Source organism: Orbicella franksi, chromosome 6 (genome assembly GCF_964199315.1).
Source record: "Orbicella franksi chromosome 6, jaOrbFran1.1, whole genome shotgun sequence".
NCBI classification, from domain to species: domain Eukaryota; kingdom Metazoa; phylum Cnidaria; class Anthozoa; order Scleractinia; family Merulinidae; genus Orbicella; species Orbicella franksi.
In genome coordinates, this window is record NC_138150.1 from 22,885,357 (window position 1) to 22,902,820 (window position 17,464).

Sequence of the window (17,464 nt, forward strand, 5' to 3'; positions counted from 1 at the left end):
GTGTAACGGCAGTAGTTTGCTATAAACTATATGATTGTTACACCACCTAGTTATTGGCAAAAGCTCGCTGCAATATGGCGGATGCCGGAGGAAGAGGCGTCCAAGAAGAGAATGGCGGTGATATGGCCGAAGGGCAACGAAAAATGTCTGAACCAGCCCTACCTCTAAACAATCATCAAGCACAGAAAAGTGAAGCGTCGAAGAAATCATTGAAAAAGAAAGGTGAGTAGCTGAAATCAGCCTAAGTGTCTTCTATGATATTTAGCTCTTATTAACCGAGCAGGAGGTCTGTATGGGAGAATCTTGACCGAGGTCGTGAGTACAGACCGAACGTAGTGAGGTCTGTACACACGACCGAGGTCAAGATTCTCCTATACAGACCGACTTAGCTCGGTTAATAAGATGTTTATTTTATGGCAAAGAAGAAAACTTTAATTCATTTAATGTAACTGGTTTGCTGACATTTTGCTTGCGAACGGCGATGAGCTTAACTTAAACCTGCCAAAATTTGCTCATCCTCTTTACCCCTTTTTTTTTTTGTCATCAGGCTTTTTGGCACTTCCATAAATGATTGAGAAGAAAATAAAAGAAAATGGTGAACATTTTTGTATTTTAGTTTGCTACTTTTTCAATGCAAAATGAGACCGGTCTACAGATGCCAGTCTAGATGGGAAAATCTAGACCGCGGTCAATATCAATTTCAGCCAATCAAATTCGTGAATTCGGTAGTTCCCAGTCCTTGTGAGACACAGCCATATAATAATTTGTATGTATCAATCAGCACTCAATGGCGTGTCTGCGAAAATTAGTCGACTCTTGACTGATTATCGACCGAGATGTTGAGCGAGTGTCGATTGAGTGTCAACAGGGATGCCGATCAAGTGTCAATTGAGTATCAATCTCAATTGAGTATCAGTTGACACTCGACTGTGGATGCCTTCAATACACATGATCTGGTTATAGCTTAAATTGTGTGACTGTGTTGTTTCTGCTGCTTCTGTTGCAGTGGAAGTGTTGCTTAAAGCTGCTGGAGATGCCCCTATTATGGTGAAGAAGAAATGGGTAGTGGATGGATCAAAACAAGTGGCATATATTATAGAATTTATTAGGAAGTACATCAAATGTGAGCCACAAGACTCATTGGTGAGTTGACAAAGGGTGTAAAATCTCTTAGATACCAGGATGTTTCTGTAATTATTGGTCTTTTCATCATGTTCAAGCCCATTACAAATTGATCAAAATCAATTATCAAAAGCCTAAGTGTTCAATCAATATTACTGGATATTATTTGATAATTATTTATCAACTGGTCAAATAATCAATAAATGTTAACGATCTGTAAATAAATATCAATAATCCAAGAGCTGGGGTCAGATGATCAATGACTAGAGTGAGGCAGATCAATATTTACTAATTTACTAGACTGGTTAGAGACAAATGTTATTATCGATTTTGATCAATTACCAGAGTGAAACTAGCATATTTACATCTCAGACTGGGAAAACCAAATTATCCAGAATCAAATGAAAAATGATTAAAACAGTCCTAGTTGAGAGGTGAAATTTCGCTTGATCTTGATAATGGGGCTGTATTTTACGACCCTTAACGACATCCCTGACTAACTGTCACTTCTTTGTTATTAATGGTCGATTCTGTACATCAGCCAGGAATTTTTCATTCCAGCCATGTGCAAATCCATATGTTGACTTTCATTGAAATCTTTTAATTATATGGTGTAGGTGTTAGAGTTCTCTTGGTGCTAACTCCAATACATCTTTCATTTCAGTTTGTTTATGTAGGTCAGTGTTTTGCACCAACTCCTGATCAGACATTACAGAACTTATATGATGTGAGTAGGTCATCTTATTTAAGAAATAGAAAACATTACCTGTTTCTATCGAGTTTTAGTATATTAATCTACTACTCTACTATCACAAGTGCTTTTCTCTAATTGACTACGGTACTCACTATCTATTCTGTTGTAGATAATAAATAGCTTAGCAGTGTGCGCTTGTTGACAAGATGGCAGCTGCCTCTTTGTGTTTTCAAAGTGTATGTGTAGAGGATTTAGATAAAGTTTTGAATGACTACTTTTTTACATGAAATTTTTGTGATGCGTTTATTTCGCGATTTTGAGGTGCGCATATTTTGCAACAATTAAATTCCGTGATTTGGCTAAAATTTTGTATTTTGAATCACTTTAACGTCGCATTTTTGAGTAACACACGATTTATTTTCTTGGCAGTGTTACTTAACATGTCCTTGAGTTTAGTAACCCAACTTTCTCAAAGGTACAGTAATGTCAAAATTAACGCAAATGCAACAGCAGGACCATATATGTCAACAGTAACTTAATGTGAGTCACTTAATTTTGTCGTCATGTTATGTTCACATTTCATGTAATAAGTTAGTAGATTTATACTAACACAATAATTATTAAATTATTAGATTATGCAGCTCTCAATTTCTATGCATGATAGTTCATAATCTAATTGTTTAATAGAAACACCAATGAAAGCGTGGGAGATTTTCAAGTTCTCCCAAACTTCCATGAGTGTTTCTATCATTACGTCAACAGCTCGTGCTAGTTCTGTGTTTCTATCAAATTATGGAAACACGATTTTAAACCAGTCAGCTCATGTATTTTCTTTGGGTTGTTTTCTAAAATTAATTAGAGAGTACCCTATATTCCGAACCCAAACATTTCCCTTCTGGTTTACCAGAATAAGTAGATTTTACTGGCAGGCAAAGTAAAATTTCACACCACTTGCCCTATGGACAAGGACTCAGGCATTCTTTCTATTGATGTATTGTGATTCCAAGGGGAAATAGTAAACTTAGGCAAGTAAATAACTGTCCAAGAAGAGCAAATTTAGAGTTGTTGTGCACGTAAGCCAGTCATGAGCTTGTTACATGCAAAGGTTCCACTGTGTAAATCGGCCCCAAGAATGCCCATGCTAAAACCTGTGTTGGACATCTATTACTATAAAACCTGTTTGTTTAGAACTCTGTAAGGCCACAAGACTAGCAGAACATGTTGATTGTACAAGGGAAAGAAATTTATCTTTTCAGTTGATGATTAGGATAAGTGAGTGACTCTACATTATTTTCTTCAAAGTATCCTCAAAAAGAAGTAAAGCATGTTTTCTGTTTATATTTATCTCAAGTGTGGAAACACTTGAGAAATTAAAGTAAATCGGGAACACGTAAAAAACCTGATCTGATGAAATTTTTATTGCTTTCACATTTTTGACTTTAGTGCTTTGGAGCTGATGGAAAGTTAGTTCTTCATTACTGTAAGACACAAGCATGGGGATGACAGAAAGTGTATATAAAGTAAAACTTCTAATTGTTTAACAATCATAACATTTTTAATATACTTGTATTAAATAATGCTCATTGTTCTCTAGTTATGAATTTCAACACTTGAGCTCTGAAAACTGTGACAGCAAGGAAATGTCATTTCATAACTGTAGGCTTCTTTAGTGAAGTAAAGTATACGGTAAAATTTTATAAGTAATGTTTAGGTGATCGTTTAGGTGATGGACCGTCACAATAAAGTAAAACTCCACCCTATAACTAACCTGCAGTGCAGGCATATTTTGGGCATGCGATTGCACATTTTCTTATTAGGCCACCATCTTGGATTTTGTAACTGTGGAGGATAGGGGCAAGGGAAAATTTGCCCCAACCCTCTACTGGTCAAAGCATCCAATAACAATCCAAGATAGCAGCATTGAAAACCTGGTTTATCTAGCGTTCTGTTCCAAAATAATCCCTGCACTTCAGGCTTGTTCCACTACCCGACTACCACCTGCCGACAAGATTGTGGTTGTCAGGTTGATGTGGTTAAATCTCCCCCTCCTACAATACGATAATAAGGTGAATGTCAAACGATCTGTCAAAATAACAGAGTTTTAAATGTCATTCATCTTCTGTCTCTCTCACCCGGGGATTTGGCTGAGGGCAGGAGATGACCGACATTTCAGGCTAGAGAAATGTAAGTGGTGACAGTTTTTGTGTAAAATGAATAACATGTAAATATTTTCAGTTGGTGTTTTGAAGTGAAGTGTAATCATTGTCTATCAAAATTGTCACATGTAATAGTAAGGAGACAACTATAATAGGCAGCTGCGTAGGTTGTTATTTTCTAGAGAAGTTCCTGAACTGTGAAAATGATCACATGGCTTCCTACTTTCAAAAATGAGAATTCTCTGGTAATAGCATTGCATAGTATCAAAATTATGACTTTTGTAAAGTTCAGTTGAATGTCCTGCTGAAATTTATGAATCTATGACTTACTGCACCTTTTAATAAGATGCAAACTTTGTTCAATTTTGCTGCCATCGATCATCTTAGCAGACCTCCCAGGAAACAGATGTTTACTTCAAGGGGTTCAAAAGGTCACATCTGTGGGTTATGATTGGTAGATCTTGATCCATTTTGTTTGTTTTTTCAAAGTTCATTGGTTGTCATTGTAATGATGATTGACTGTGGCCAAAAGTGCAACCATTGTTTTTAGTCAGGTTTTGAACTGCAGAGTTTACATGGTAAAGGCTCAGTAAGTTATTTGCATTACTACTGGCTATTTACATATTTCCTTACTACATCATACCTTTGGGGAGAAAAAGTATACTCTAGTATTTTAGGGAATAAATCGATGATGAATCAATGCACTTCAAGTGCAGCAGTCATTTTACCTCTGAATAGAGTTATTTCCTGATTCAGTCCCGGACAATTCTTGCATGTTTTTACAGTGTGACTCTACTTGATTTGGGCCTTTGGAAGAAAACTGACCAATCAAAATGGTAACTGAGAAAAATGAATGCCGATCCTTTTTGCAATCAAGCCAATATGTGGAAGCACTACATTAAAATTTAAACCAAGGATTCAAGACAAGGAGAGGTCTGTTATCCTTGAATTTATACACCACTTATGCCTCTATGTGGTATACATTTTTGTGGCAAATTATCACAAATTATTACTAATTTTACTTCAAAAATTTAGCTGGAAAACTTGCATTGAGATGGCCAAACCAAAACTGCTGAAAACTTCTTGAAAGTTAGAATTTATTAAAACTAGCCAATCAGAAAATGACAGCATTTCCTGAATGATCCGCAACATCTGCAACTCCGTTGGGTATCAATTTCCTTTTTGTAGGACAGCAGTTTGCATTCTGTAACATCGTAGAACATGGGTCACCATCCCTTGTTCTCAAATCATGTGATTTGTTAACTTTGTTCCAACTGGTCTAGCCTGCATGGCTGGCATTCAAAGGGGAGAGAGAGGGGGAAACTTGAAGTCTGTGAAGCACGATCGGGTTTCTCTCCCCTTCTGAATACCTACCACGCAGGCTACATTACTGGTCCAGCTCAAGCAGTCACACTATAATGACTAACTGTGGTCTGAAATGAAACAATAAACGTGTTAGTACATTAGCCATTAGCAACACGATTTATAAAGTATTTTATGAAAAGAAAATCTAATAAAATCGAAGATTGGACACACAAGTGTCTGCTTATTATTAGTTTAGACTGCAGTAGTGTCAGACGGGGAAGAGTCTCTCTCATTTTCTTAGCTCTTCTGAATGAGCCATGCGCATTCCTTGTATTCTGCATTATACCTTTGTACAGCCTCCCTCTCTTCATCCCGGGGGGAGGGGGGGGGGGGGAGCGGAGGTTTCCCATATAAAAAGGTCGCGGATGCTCGTCGTTTTGCTTCGGAGTGTAAGTCAAGGACCTTGGTCTTACTTAGTGTGTTCAGGATGAAACGGTTGTGCGAGTTTCTACTGCTGAAAGAAGGAAATTTAGAGGAATTGAGTCGGCAGGGTTAATTTCAGTGGAGTCACTCGCTTCCAGCGGCGGGCACTCCGGAAATCAGTGTGTGGCCTTGTCTTTCTTTTAGCAGTGGAAACCCACCCCTGGGGGGGCTACTCCTAGAAAAATAGGGTGGGGGTGTGCGGCCCGCGTCCCAAAACCCTTACCCTATTTATGACTAAAATTTGCGATATTCCCTACCCTATTTATGACCCGACCAAAAATTCGAAACCCTATCTATGACATGAGCCTTAAATCAAAACCCTGTTTCTGACCTGCGTTATGATTAGTTCCCTGGTTCAGACCAATGTTAAATTACCGTTAACATAATTTGTGAAGGGCTTTTGTTGATTTCCTCTTCGATAATGATGAAAAAGTGGCTTCTACTTACAAACATACCCATATCAAGGCTAGAGTGCAAAAACCATACCCTATTTATGATCAAAATGGCCAAAATCAACTAAAATCGGTACCTATTTATGACCAAAACGGCTGAAAAACCATACCCTTTGGGGCCACACATGCTATATAGCCCATATAAGGGAGTACCCCGCCCCCCCTCCCCCGGGAAACCCACACAACGATAACTCGCCGAAAGCGCGTTACATTGGCCTGAGAAGCTGGCAAAGAACGAAGAATAAGGACCTAAGGTCTAAGGCCTAAGGTCTATGGCCCCGACCACACCGTAATGCGTTTTTAAAAGTATATCCGTTTCCGTCTCGGCCAAAACGAAGAAAAATACTTTCGCCCGCACTAGCGTTTTCGTCTTGTTTTCACCTCTCCACACATCGAAAACGCATACTTTTTTGTGCGTTTTTACCTACCTTCCACACTAAAACGCCCGAAAACGCTGATGGAAGCGACAACATATGACTCCTTTTTGGTCACCATTTTCAAAAGCCCTCGTCTTTATCTGTCCACACTAAAAACGGAGCGTTTTCAAAAGACTCCAATTTTTTGAAACCGTTTTCATCGGCGTTTTCGGTGAATATTTTTTTTTTTGTCTTAGTTCTTTAGTTCGCTTGCAAAGGAACATTTCCAGCCTTAACCTAGCTGGATTCGACGTTCCCTGATCCCTCAAGTCGGCAATTTTTTTTGCCAGCAAGCTTAAGGGGGTTGCTAGAGGCCGTGGGTTGGAGCGAGTAACGCTGCTTCACAGAGGTTATTCGCAAACTGGCTTGTGGGCTGGACGATAGCCTCTCCCCAGGTACCTGGAAATTTGAGTCTGCGAACTAGGAATTACTCTTGAACTGGTTTGGGAGCCGAGTAATTCCTCCCCAGGAACTCCCGCGAGGTTTTTTTGTTTTTATTTTCGATTATTTTGCTTGTCTTGATTTTTCTGAACTTTATTTCCTTCTCGCAATTCATTAATCGTTTCCTTTTTCTTCTGTACCCGTATTTTTATAACTTTTTTTCACGCCAAGTAGGAAAAACAAAGTATTTTGAGGCATTATGGCTTAAAAAGATTTCTTATTCAGCACAGGATGTAATTTTAAGTTGCTTTTTTTTTCTATTTTTGGCTTTAACTTACATCTACCCTCATAATTGATATTTAATTGCAATTTTATCACTTGCTTGTAAATAATACTTCAATGATCAACTGATTCATCAAGTTACAACTTGCCAGCCTGCGTAGCAAGCGTTGCCGTGCAAAGAGCTTTTCCGCATTCTGACCGCGCGAAAATTGGAGCGAAAGCAAAAATTCACTGCGGAGAAGCTCTTCGTACGAGAACGCTTGGTGGCTAACAACTTGATAGAAACTTGTACATCTACGTGTGGCAAGTGCACTACTTCGTTCGTCTCATTTGAGATCAGCCTGGTTGGCTAATCCTCAACAGTACTTGAACTGATGAAACTCCTCATCGTGTCGTGCCAATTAGCCTATTTTTTAAGGATCAAACCGATCTGCCATAATTTACGGCTTTACAAACGATTTTAGTCAACAACTTGGTCCAAAGCTCTGCTTAATAAGTGCCGAGTATCGCATCTGTTGTGCTTGATGTGATGAAGAAACATCACGGAGGGAAGGCCCAGATACAGGATAACTAAACAAATCGAGATTGGAATGAACTGGGAACGAAGAGCAATTTCTCTAGTCGGGAATAAGTGAGAGCACTTTACTTCGACGTAGTCAAGAATTTGGACTTCATAGATGCTTTGTGGACATAAGTTATGAGGACCTATATAATGTTATTACAGGAATGTTGAGCCAAACATCCTATGCTGGTGAGAGTGGTGGTACATTTAACAACTACTGCTAAGGTTATGTTTGTGTTAGATGACAAAACAGTTTGCTCATGTTCTCAGTTCAAATTAAATAAACCACGATCTATGAATATTGTCCCGTGTTTTGTTGTGTCGCTTACGATTTACAGAGGGTGTCAAAACCAGAAACACGTAAACATGGCGTTCAGAGCCACCTTAAATTTTCTAAATTTAAAGGTGGCTCTAAACCCTATGTACAATTTTTTAAAACTTTGCCAAAAGTTCGTCTTATCATGCTTATTAAAATTTGATAATATAAAAAAAATTTCACTGTGCCGTTTTTGAATTATAAGCCTCTAAAGCTGTCATTAAGGGTGTTTTTAGCTGGTCATACTGTTGCTATGGTAACCTATTGTGTCTCGAAAATGATAACAACTTGTTCGCCAATGATTGGGCAGTAACCATCTGAACCATCAATGTTGCCAAAATCATACCAAACTTGCACCTTGAGGTAAGCTGTCGTTTTAAGATCTAAAAAGTATCCCTTTCGTTTCTCGTTATTCAAACTTCTGAGGTCCTGCAAAGGATGACCATCACGCAATTATAGCTAAATATATTCTAAAATAAAGGCAGTCTTCAAAATTTTACATTATTAGGCCAGGTACAGAGGACAAAATGAAAGAACATTTACATGTAGGATGTGCGCTTTTTCTCTACCCTGGGGAGTCAGTCGTTAAAATTGACAATCGATAATTTACATAATTTAAACTTACCTTTGATTTCGCTTACTTGTCCTCTAATCCTTAAATAAATCCAACAGAAAAATAGAGAATATCTCCTATTCGCAACAAATGCAAATATTGTAAAATTATTGCACAAAAGGCTGAGAGACATGCGGCAATAGTTCGATTGATACCTAATTTCTTAATTTCGTTTTGAAGAGAGAGAGAAAATCTTCGTCAAGTTCCCTTATTGTAACAGAAATGAAAGAATACAAGTCAATGTATGAAATATCATGTATTAATTTGAACTGGGGAGAAAGATATGAAGACATGATCGATCATCGCAGCTATGCACACAACTTAAAAGCAGTTGTGAAATTGCGAACTCACAAAGTGACCAGCTCCCACTTGGCTTGATAGCTCAGCTAGTAGAGCACTGTACCGGTTTTCGCAGAGGTCACAGGTTCGAACCCCGTTTAGGCCTGAAGTTATTTAAGGCTTTAATTTCACAACTGCTTAAGTTGTGTGCATGGCTGCGATGACCAATCCTGTCTTCAGAAATAAAAGACTTAACAAATATTTCCTTTCTAAGCTGAACAAATTCAAAGATTCCAATTATATTTTCACGGTCCTTTGGCAAACCAGGCAAGCATAAACATTCACAAATCACAAGTGGCTTATAAAGGAGACTGTTCTTGTGTGGTTAGTTTCATCAGTGAGACCTAGAAAAATGTGTCGGTGCAAAACTGATGACTCTGGACCTTCCCGTTATCTCCCTCAGAATCCTTACTGGATTCCTTCAGTTGGCGCATACTCCTCCCGGCCAAATCTTTTTATCAGCGCAGAATTCTTGAAAGCCCGCTAATTCAGCATTGGAAGCCTAGTTTGAATAGACATATTAACTCTTATGTTGCGAAACGTTTCCCATCGGGAATTACCCAGCATATTAAAGTCATAAAAGGTAAAGGGTCTGCAAAACCAGGAGTTGTCAAAATGAAGTACATTTCGTGGTGTGTAACAACATGCACTTACTCCCTAAAGCGACTCAGCTGACCAATACGACCTACAATTCTTCGAAGTGTCAAGTCGATGGAGTTCGGTCAGCCGGTAAACAGAATACATACATGCTTAAAATTATTGTTTGGTGATCGTGATGGATTCAGAAGAGGAGATCGTTAACGGACGATTTGAACTTCTGCCAACGAAAAGATTGTTCTTCGTGAGCTTGTCAAGGAAATCTTTGACCTACACCAAGGGCGCAGAGAGATGCTGCTCGTGTGTTGGAAAGCACCGTTCCGCGACATCAATTTCGACGAATTTGAAGGATATTTATGGTGCCAAGGCTTACCGCGGACCGGAAGGTGATCCTGCCGCTTATTTTCAAGTGTATTCATGTCCCCTTTCTGAAAAGAAACGAGTAAGGCAGAAAACCTGCTTTAAAGTTGCCTCTTCTGATGGCGAAGAAGCGAATATAGCCGTAGCCGAGAAATGGGTTCGAACTATTTTATGGTTGGTCAAGGAACCGGAAAAGAATGTTATTAGCATTGAAGGTAAGATTTGATGACTGCGTAGTGACTTAAAGACGGTTATTTGAATTTTTTTCGCGAGTAAGACGTTTGAGAAAAGTTTTAGGTGTGTGTAAGGTAGTGATTGGGAGATTACGTACAGGTAACAATAGACAGTATCACTTTACAGATTCAAGTCACGAGACTCATGTCTGACTATTTGTCAATCGAAACAAAAACTTCAAAGGAGTGAATTTGTGCTACATTTAGCACAAATGATGTTTTGAAAATCATTGCTGTAATTTTAAAGGAGTTTCAAACACAATGATACATATTTATTTTTTTAATTTCACTTGCCTTTAAGGCTTAATGTTGCATTAGTTAAGTTGTCGCAATACCTAAGATCCAAATCAATGATCAACTGCTGATTACAGAGGTGTCTTAATACACACCCCAGACATAAAAACTGGTGAAGATTTTTAAACAGCGAGGCCAAAAAATCATAGATCACTGGCAAATAAAGGAATTCACATCATTCTATGAAAATAGTTTATAGACATGCATGAAATAAAAAGTTGAAATGACTCATTTGTAACTTATCCAGAGACACACCGTGTTGTTGGACTGCAGTGGGTGGCTAATTATGCATCTACAAGATCATATATTTGAACTGCAGAGAAAGGTATGAAGACATGACTGATCATCGCAGTTTTGTTACACAACTTATTGTATTATAAGCAGTTATGAAATTAAAGCCTGAAAAAATTTCAGGCTTGAACAGGATTGAAACCCATGACCTCTGCAATAGCTTAGTTGGTTGATCACTGCACTGGTATCGCAGAGGTCATAGGTTTGAATCCCATTCAAGCCTGAATTTTTTTCAGGCTCTAATTTCACAACTGCTTTTGTTGTTTATATCACGGTGATGATCAATAATTATGTCTTCATAATTATGTATCTTTTCTAATGAAAAAAATCAAAAGAATTGTTGCTGGCTGAGGTCAGGAGGTAGACAGTGACTTTATCTGGCCAGCAGCTGGTTACTTTTGACAGCCCTGCCCTTAGATATGTTCAGCTCCTGTCCTTGGGATAATACCGAACTTGTGGGGTACACCTTGACTTGCATGCTCACAACTCACTTGTACTCGACAAATCCTTGTTTAATTGTCTTCCAGTGTTACAGTGCATCCTATTTCCTGGGTTCTCTCTCTGAAAAATCCTATCACATAATCACTTGTGTCTCTGATTACACTCTTAACAAATCTCATGATCCTACCTGTCAGCTATGAAAATATGTCACGTTGTCATGGCACTTCCATTTAGGATCATTCAAAGCCACTGCTTAGGGATAGACCATTATTTTTTTGGAGGGGGGAGAGGGGGTGGACAATTTCCAAAAAAACCCATTCCTGCACAACAAAATCTGCTAAAAAAATCGTCCAAGGGGAGCCATGGGGAGAAAAATTGAGCAAGTGTTTTATACTATACAGGTCATGTGTTTGACTTAAAAAAATATTATTGCACAAGCTGCTGCTCACTCAGTAAAGTCATGCGCAACCTAAAGGCGAGAAAACATTTCGTGCCCCAGAAAATTTCCCAACCACACGCCCCACCCACCCCTCTCAAAAAATAATGGTTGATCCCTTAGATGTCATCATTTATCTGTTTTACAGAAGAGGGGACTTTGCCATCTTCACGCAAACTCCTGATACTAATCAACCCATTCAGTGGATCTGGGAGGAGTGTCAAAACCTTTTATGACAAAGTAGAGCCAATGCTGAATGAAGCTGACATTGATTTTGATGCAGTGACCACAGGTAATCCCATTCACATTTATTAATTTCATTTGCTGTAACTTAACGTATCCTTTTCCTATAAATCTTGCACATTTGAGGCTGGTATTTATAGTTAGTGACAGACAGTTGAATTCCAGTCTAAAGTATTTGAACATTCTCGTCCCTTTAGCTTCCAACTTTGAGCTTTCCCTATTTATTTTTGTGTTTATTTTCCCTATGTATTTTTGTATTTAAATTTTGTTTATTCAATCTTGCACTCATGTCACTGGGTGATTTTGCAAGAATCCAACACAAGTGTAAACTGTGATGGTGCTTTCAATATAATTTGAAGTGGGTGGCTGCCCTGATGTGCATTTTATTAAAGGACGAGCACTGTGCAAATTGACAAGGTATGAGAATGACTTTTCTCACCTTGTTTGGCCATCTTGAGGAAATTTTTGTTTTACAAGTAAGTTCAGTTCAAAGATTTTTTCCTGCCTGTGAAAACCAATGTTCGCCTTCCTGCTGGAAATCTTGTGGAAACCTCACTATTATTACTGTACTGTATTGTTGTCAGTTGAGTGAAGGTGATTGTAAACTTGAATGTTTTCTCCAAGTTAATTAATAGGGTAACATTCTTAATTTCATTTTCAAAGTTAAAATTTTTGAAAGTTCTATGTGATTATCAAATCTTGTTTTCCTCTATGTAGAATATGCTGGTCATGCAGTAGAGATGATGTTGTCAATGAACCTTCTTCAAGTTGATGGGATTGTGATTTGCTCTGGAGATGGTCTGGTCTATGAGGTGCTGTATTTTCTTGTTTACCCCAACAACGTATTACTCGATCATTTTCTAAATTGTCCTTTATACCACCAAGTTGCAATCATGATTATTATTTTTATAGCTTCTTCCCAAGGACAATAAGAGACTGAATTCTCAAGATCATTGTATTTACAATTAATTTATTCTTTTTTCCATTTTTATAATATGTTATTAGTTTTTATATCATTTAATTGCAATTAATTTATTCATTTTTTCAATATTTATTATTTTTTTTACTTTATATTGATTGGATGCAAGAGCAGTATCAATTATTAAATGTAGATGTAGGTCACAGGGCACTTATCTCAAATGATACTTTTCAGGTTTCCACTTGTCTGTCTCCATGATTGAACCATCCCTTGTCCATAAATTTAGTTTGACTGCTTTTTAATGTACTATTAGTTGCTTCCTGCTGTGGCAAGTAAAAATGACTGTTTTGGTAAGAGGCATAGTCACTGGTTCATGGTTCATGCCTTGGACACTAGCTTCAGTGGTGCTGGTCCTGAGTCCTGGTGGTAGTCAAAGTGACGAGTTGTGAAGGGTGTATTCAAGACTTATTTCGTCAAGGTTAAGACTTCCTCAGCCTTGTAAAAAAAAAAAGCAAAACTCCAGAATTGCTTAAGTTTGCAAATTGCTTTCTCATATTGTTGCCTTCTTGCCTTGGTGAGACCCATGAATTTTGGCTACATTCTTGAAAAATTCATAGTTTTAAAAGAGCTATTCCCCATCTCTGACATGTTGTTCAATCTCTGATTTGTTGCATTTCTTGGCTGACACTAGTCTTATAGTGTCCTGTTGGGAGACAAAAACAAATGGGTATAAGCAAATTGCTGGAGCAGTTTGACAATATGCCACCAGGTGGTAGCCTGTGATAAACTAGTATCCCAGAGTAGCTATACTATTTGTATGACTGAAACTGCAATTAAGTACCAGAACCACTGAGCCATTTGCTCCTCCACTCCACTGAATTACAACAGGCTTTTAACTGATGAGAGAGGTGAGGTGGCCTCGTGGTTAGTGTGCTCGTCTCCAGATTGAGCAGCCTGGGTTTGAGCCCTGGCCGGGGACATTGTATTGTGTTCTTGGGCAAGACTCTTTACTCTCGCAGTGTCTCTTTCTGCTCAGGTGTATAAATGGGTATGGGTAAATTTAATGCTGGGGTGTAACCCTGCAATTGACTGGTGTACTCCTAGTCACTCTGTGCTATTGAAACTGGAGGTAAGCCCTGGCCTGATGTGCCACTTGGCTCATATGCAGACTTAAACTTTTACCTGTACTTTATCTGATGAGCCTCAAGACTCATAGACACTCGTGGCTTTCTTGTTTTGCATTTAGGTTATTAATGGCTTGATGAAGCGTCCTGACTGGGAGACTGCAATAAAGATTCCCCTGGGTGTCATTCCAACAGGTTCTGGGAATGCACTTTGTCTTTCTGCTCTCCACGCTACTGGGTAGGTCACATTTCTAGGTTTTGTGTCTGAAGGATCAGAAGAGTTTTTACAGTATGGCATAATTAACTTTCGCTAGGGGACTCACCTAATACCAATGAGCCAATCAAAGCAAAAGTTGTCTTCAGAAATATTCAGTTCAGAATATTAAATTATTCTTTTGTAGTCGAAAAATTTGATGATGTAAAAGGTGATAGACTCCCTGTTCCTTGGTTCAGGATTTTCTTTGTTACTAGGTTGTCATAATTTGTGGCTTGGTTCATAATTTTTTGCCTTTGGTATGGAGTCTTGTTAGAATCATTTAAGGCTCTTTAAAGGCAACAATATAACATAAGTGAATACTGTTTGGGTGGTCAGTGTTCATGATTAAAACCTTAAAAAATGTTGGATCTGACCTAAAAATTATGTAAAAGTATAAAAACTAAATTTTGGACAACGTCCTGTTTGCCTTCATCGCAGTTAAATGACTAGATGAGCCCCCCCAAAAAAGAGTCTTAACACATGTTTTGATCCCTAAGGGGCACAATAAAAGGCAAATAGGCCTTAGGGAGAGGCTGGCACTTATTTACAGCATCGGTATTTAGCATGGAATGCCAAGATTCTAAGAATAAACGTTTTTGTCGATTGCTAATGCCACACTTTAGTAGTTCTACGTAGTTGGGATGGATATCATGTCCAGTCGTGGCTTCCTCTTGTGCCAGGCTTGTGCTCTGCTCCCCAAGAATTCCAACATCTTTCACTTGAAACAATGAAACGGCAATTAAACAGCACACAGAAAGGACTGGACATGATATCCATCCCAACTACATTGACATACTAGAGCATGGCATTGGCAATCGACAAAGATGCTTATTCTTTTTGTTAAATTTCACTAATTCTTCTTTACATTTCAAAACAGTAGGAGAAGTGATTGGCTTAATAGCAAACAAATTCAGACTCATTTATTAGCAAGTCAAGCAGTTATACCTAGAAAAGATCTTAAGTTTCTGAACTTTTTGTAATGAAGTACCAGCGGTTTCCCTTGTACCGTGGTTAAACTGAGAGTATTTTTTATTTTAACTGAGGGACTAACTGCAGCTCAAGAAATCGACCTAGATCCTTTGTGATGGTCAAGTTTCTGTTGGCTAGAATAATGGAAAAAATAACAATTATTTTGATGCACCCAGTAGTAGAGTGCTTTTTGCTAACAAATGAGTCAAACATATTCTTATTGCTCTTTTGCTAGGGAGCCATTTAATTTGATAAGTGCGATTTTTGGAGTTATACGTGGAAATCTACTTGATTTAGACATCTGCTCTGTGGTAACACCGACAGAAAAGCTGTACGCATTTCTGTCAGTAACATGGGGAATGGTCTCTGATGTGGACATTGAGTCAGAGAAATACAGATATCTTGGAGAGACAAGATTTCTTATTGGCACAATAGCAAAAATTATTGGCCTGCGGAAATATCGAGGGCGGATCTCATATTTGCCAGTCGATCATTTTTTACATGGTGGAGAGAATAACTTCGCTTTTAATTCCAGCCCTGGTGAAGTGGCCCACAGTGGTACATTGGATGACAATGTGAGCTCCACTTCACAACATAGGGAATTATGTCAAGGCAATAAGGCAATTGGTAATGGTACGTGCCATAAAGACAGTAATGCAAGTCCTTTAAGCCAAGGGCCAGTAGATCATCTGCTTCCTCCCCTATGCTCAGAGCTTCCACCCAGTTGGAAGGTGGAGGAAGGCGAGTTCATTCTAGGCTGTCCAGTGTTCCTTAGTCACCTCGGAACTGACTTCATGGCAAACCCTGAAGGAAAGTTTGGAGATGGCTTGATGGGTATCTTTTATGTTAGATCAGGGACAGGCAGAATGGCACTTTTGGATCTGTTTGGAAAAATGAAGGATGGATCTCATGTTCTTAGCCATCATGTTGAGTACATCAGGGCATTTGCTTTCCGTTTAGAGCCTGACACAAGCCAGCGTGGAACTATAGCAGTTGATGGTGAAAAAATTGATTATGTGCCAATTCAAGGACAAATGCATAAGTCGCTTGGAAAATTGATGTGTGTGACAGCACCTAAGAATATTACACAGTGAATGAATAGATCATCACTTCTCATTTATTTATGAATATTTTACAGTACAGACTGTAACTAAATTATTCTATGAACAATTTTAAGAATTTATATCTGGAATGAACGGATACATGTATCTCATATTTAACCCTTTCTGATCAGCCTATCAGTGTATTTACAGAATGAAATTGTATCAATAACTTTTCTTGTTTTCCAAATTTTGATTTAATAAATCAGCAGACTGTAAAGAGATGGCAATTTTTTGGGGGAGTCCTCTAAGTGATGACCATCAAGGATGAAATGAATGGAATTTAGTCTATGTACCAGGGTAAAAGTTCATATAAGTCTGACCAAATACTGAGTATTACCTTATTCCTTAGCTAGATAAAAGATAAGTTAAGGCTGTGGTCTAAGGGAAATTATGAGGAACCCAGAGGTTCCTAACCATGAAATCCTGGGTGCCGGCACAAAAGCTTACATGAAAGAAGTAAGTTTTTCCAGTCGCCCAAAGGCAAAAGTTAATCGCCTGTGGCACCCGGACGCTTCTAGAACACAGCCCTATAAGTTGTTTTTAAATCATTTAATTATTATTAAGGGACACTATCACGATGATTTTGGTGCATTTTCAGTTTAAGCAGGAGGCAGTCAATTTGTAATTGTTATTACAAACCTGAGCAGTATTGATATTTGATTAAATTTTGATTGTTTATCAATAGTGTAGTAAATATTTACCTAGATTTATGACTATAAGTTGTAAGGTCTTAGTTGAATAGTGTGGTTTTAATATTTTTATTATTATTTGTATTTTAAATGTATATGAATATCTATATCATTCTATCCATGGACAATTAATGGAGTATGGTGCTCTATAAATAAATTTACTTTAAATTATAATCCATCAAATATTTTCCCTCACACTCAATTGGCCTAAACGCGTCTCGTGACTGAATATGCACCCGAGTGATATTCCCCAATTTTCAAAAGTGCACAGTTTTCCTCAAGCTACCCTCTCGGAAAAGATAATGTCCATGGACAAATATCGTGCCAAATGGAGACTTGTTTATTTATGACCGAGTACCTTCGTTTGTTCATAAATTGCTTCTAGAAC

General features: G+C 38.2%; 3 protein-coding genes across 4 annotated transcripts in view; all 3 read left to right on the forward strand.

Moving 5' to 3' along the window:
- Positions 1–2,739, forward strand: part of LOC145491384 (ubiquitin domain-containing protein UBFD1-like) — a 120,166-nt gene extending 117,427 nt beyond the window's left edge. The window contains exon 10 of the transcript XR_014049820.1: positions 2,730–2,739. The gene's annotated coding sequence lies outside the window, so the exon portion shown is untranslated. The remainder of the gene's footprint in view (positions 1–2,729) is intronic.
- On the forward strand, positions 5–8,833 carry LOC145491405 (autophagy protein 12-like). Of its 2 annotated transcripts, none has more exons than XM_081470596.1 (4): positions 5–222; positions 1,007–1,143; positions 1,787–1,849; positions 2,246–8,833. In XM_081470596.1, exons 1-4 carry the CDS (start codon positions 75–77, stop codon positions 2,264–2,266), a joined length of 369 nt encoding a protein of 122 aa, XP_081326722.1. In that variant the 5' UTR covers positions 5–74; the 3' UTR covers positions 2,267–8,833. The 2 variants fall into 2 exon arrangements, with proteins under 2 accessions (XP_081326722.1, XP_081326721.1); XM_081470595.1 differs by having other exon boundaries at positions 3,260–8,833.
- Positions 8,834–8,935: 102 nt separating this feature from the next.
- LOC145491362 (sphingosine kinase 1-like) lies at positions 8,936–17,195 on the forward strand. The gene is made up of 5 exons (XM_081470539.1): positions 8,936–10,293; positions 11,922–12,065; positions 12,734–12,828; positions 14,182–14,297; positions 15,520–17,195. The coding sequence occupies exons 1-5, from the start codon at positions 9,897–9,899 to the stop codon at positions 16,376–16,378; spliced, it is 1,611 nt and encodes a 536-aa protein (XP_081326665.1). The 5' UTR covers positions 8,936–9,896; the 3' UTR covers positions 16,379–17,195.
- Positions 17,196–17,464: the final 269 nt, after the last annotated feature.

What these genes read in the sequence shown, in the direction of transcription:
- LOC145491405 (XM_081470595.1), top strand. Translation starts at nt 75, where the DNA reads ATGGCGGATGCCGGAGGAAGAGGCGTCCAAGAAGAGAATGGCGGTGAT. An exon ending in GTGAGCCACAAGACTCATTG is followed by an intron (nt 1,144 to 1,786) that starts GTGAGTTGACAA and finishes CTTTCATTTCAG; the next exon opens with TTTGTTTATGTAGGTCAGTG. An exon ending in CATTACAGAACTTATATGAT is followed by an intron (nt 1,850 to 3,259) that starts GTGAGTAGGTCA and finishes TTTTGACTTTAG; the next exon opens with TGCTTTGGAGCTGATGGAAA.
- LOC145491362 (XM_081470539.1), top strand. Translation starts at nt 9,897, where the DNA reads ATGGATTCAGAAGAGGAGATCGTTAACGGACGATTTGAACTTCTGCCA. An exon ending in GAGATGGTCTGGTCTATGAG is followed by an intron (nt 12,829 to 14,181) that starts GTGCTGTATTTT and finishes TTTTGCATTTAG; the next exon opens with GTTATTAATGGCTTGATGAA. An exon ending in TCTGCTCTCCACGCTACTGG is followed by an intron (nt 14,298 to 15,519) that starts GTAGGTCACATT and finishes CTCTTTTGCTAG; the next exon opens with GGAGCCATTTAATTTGATAA.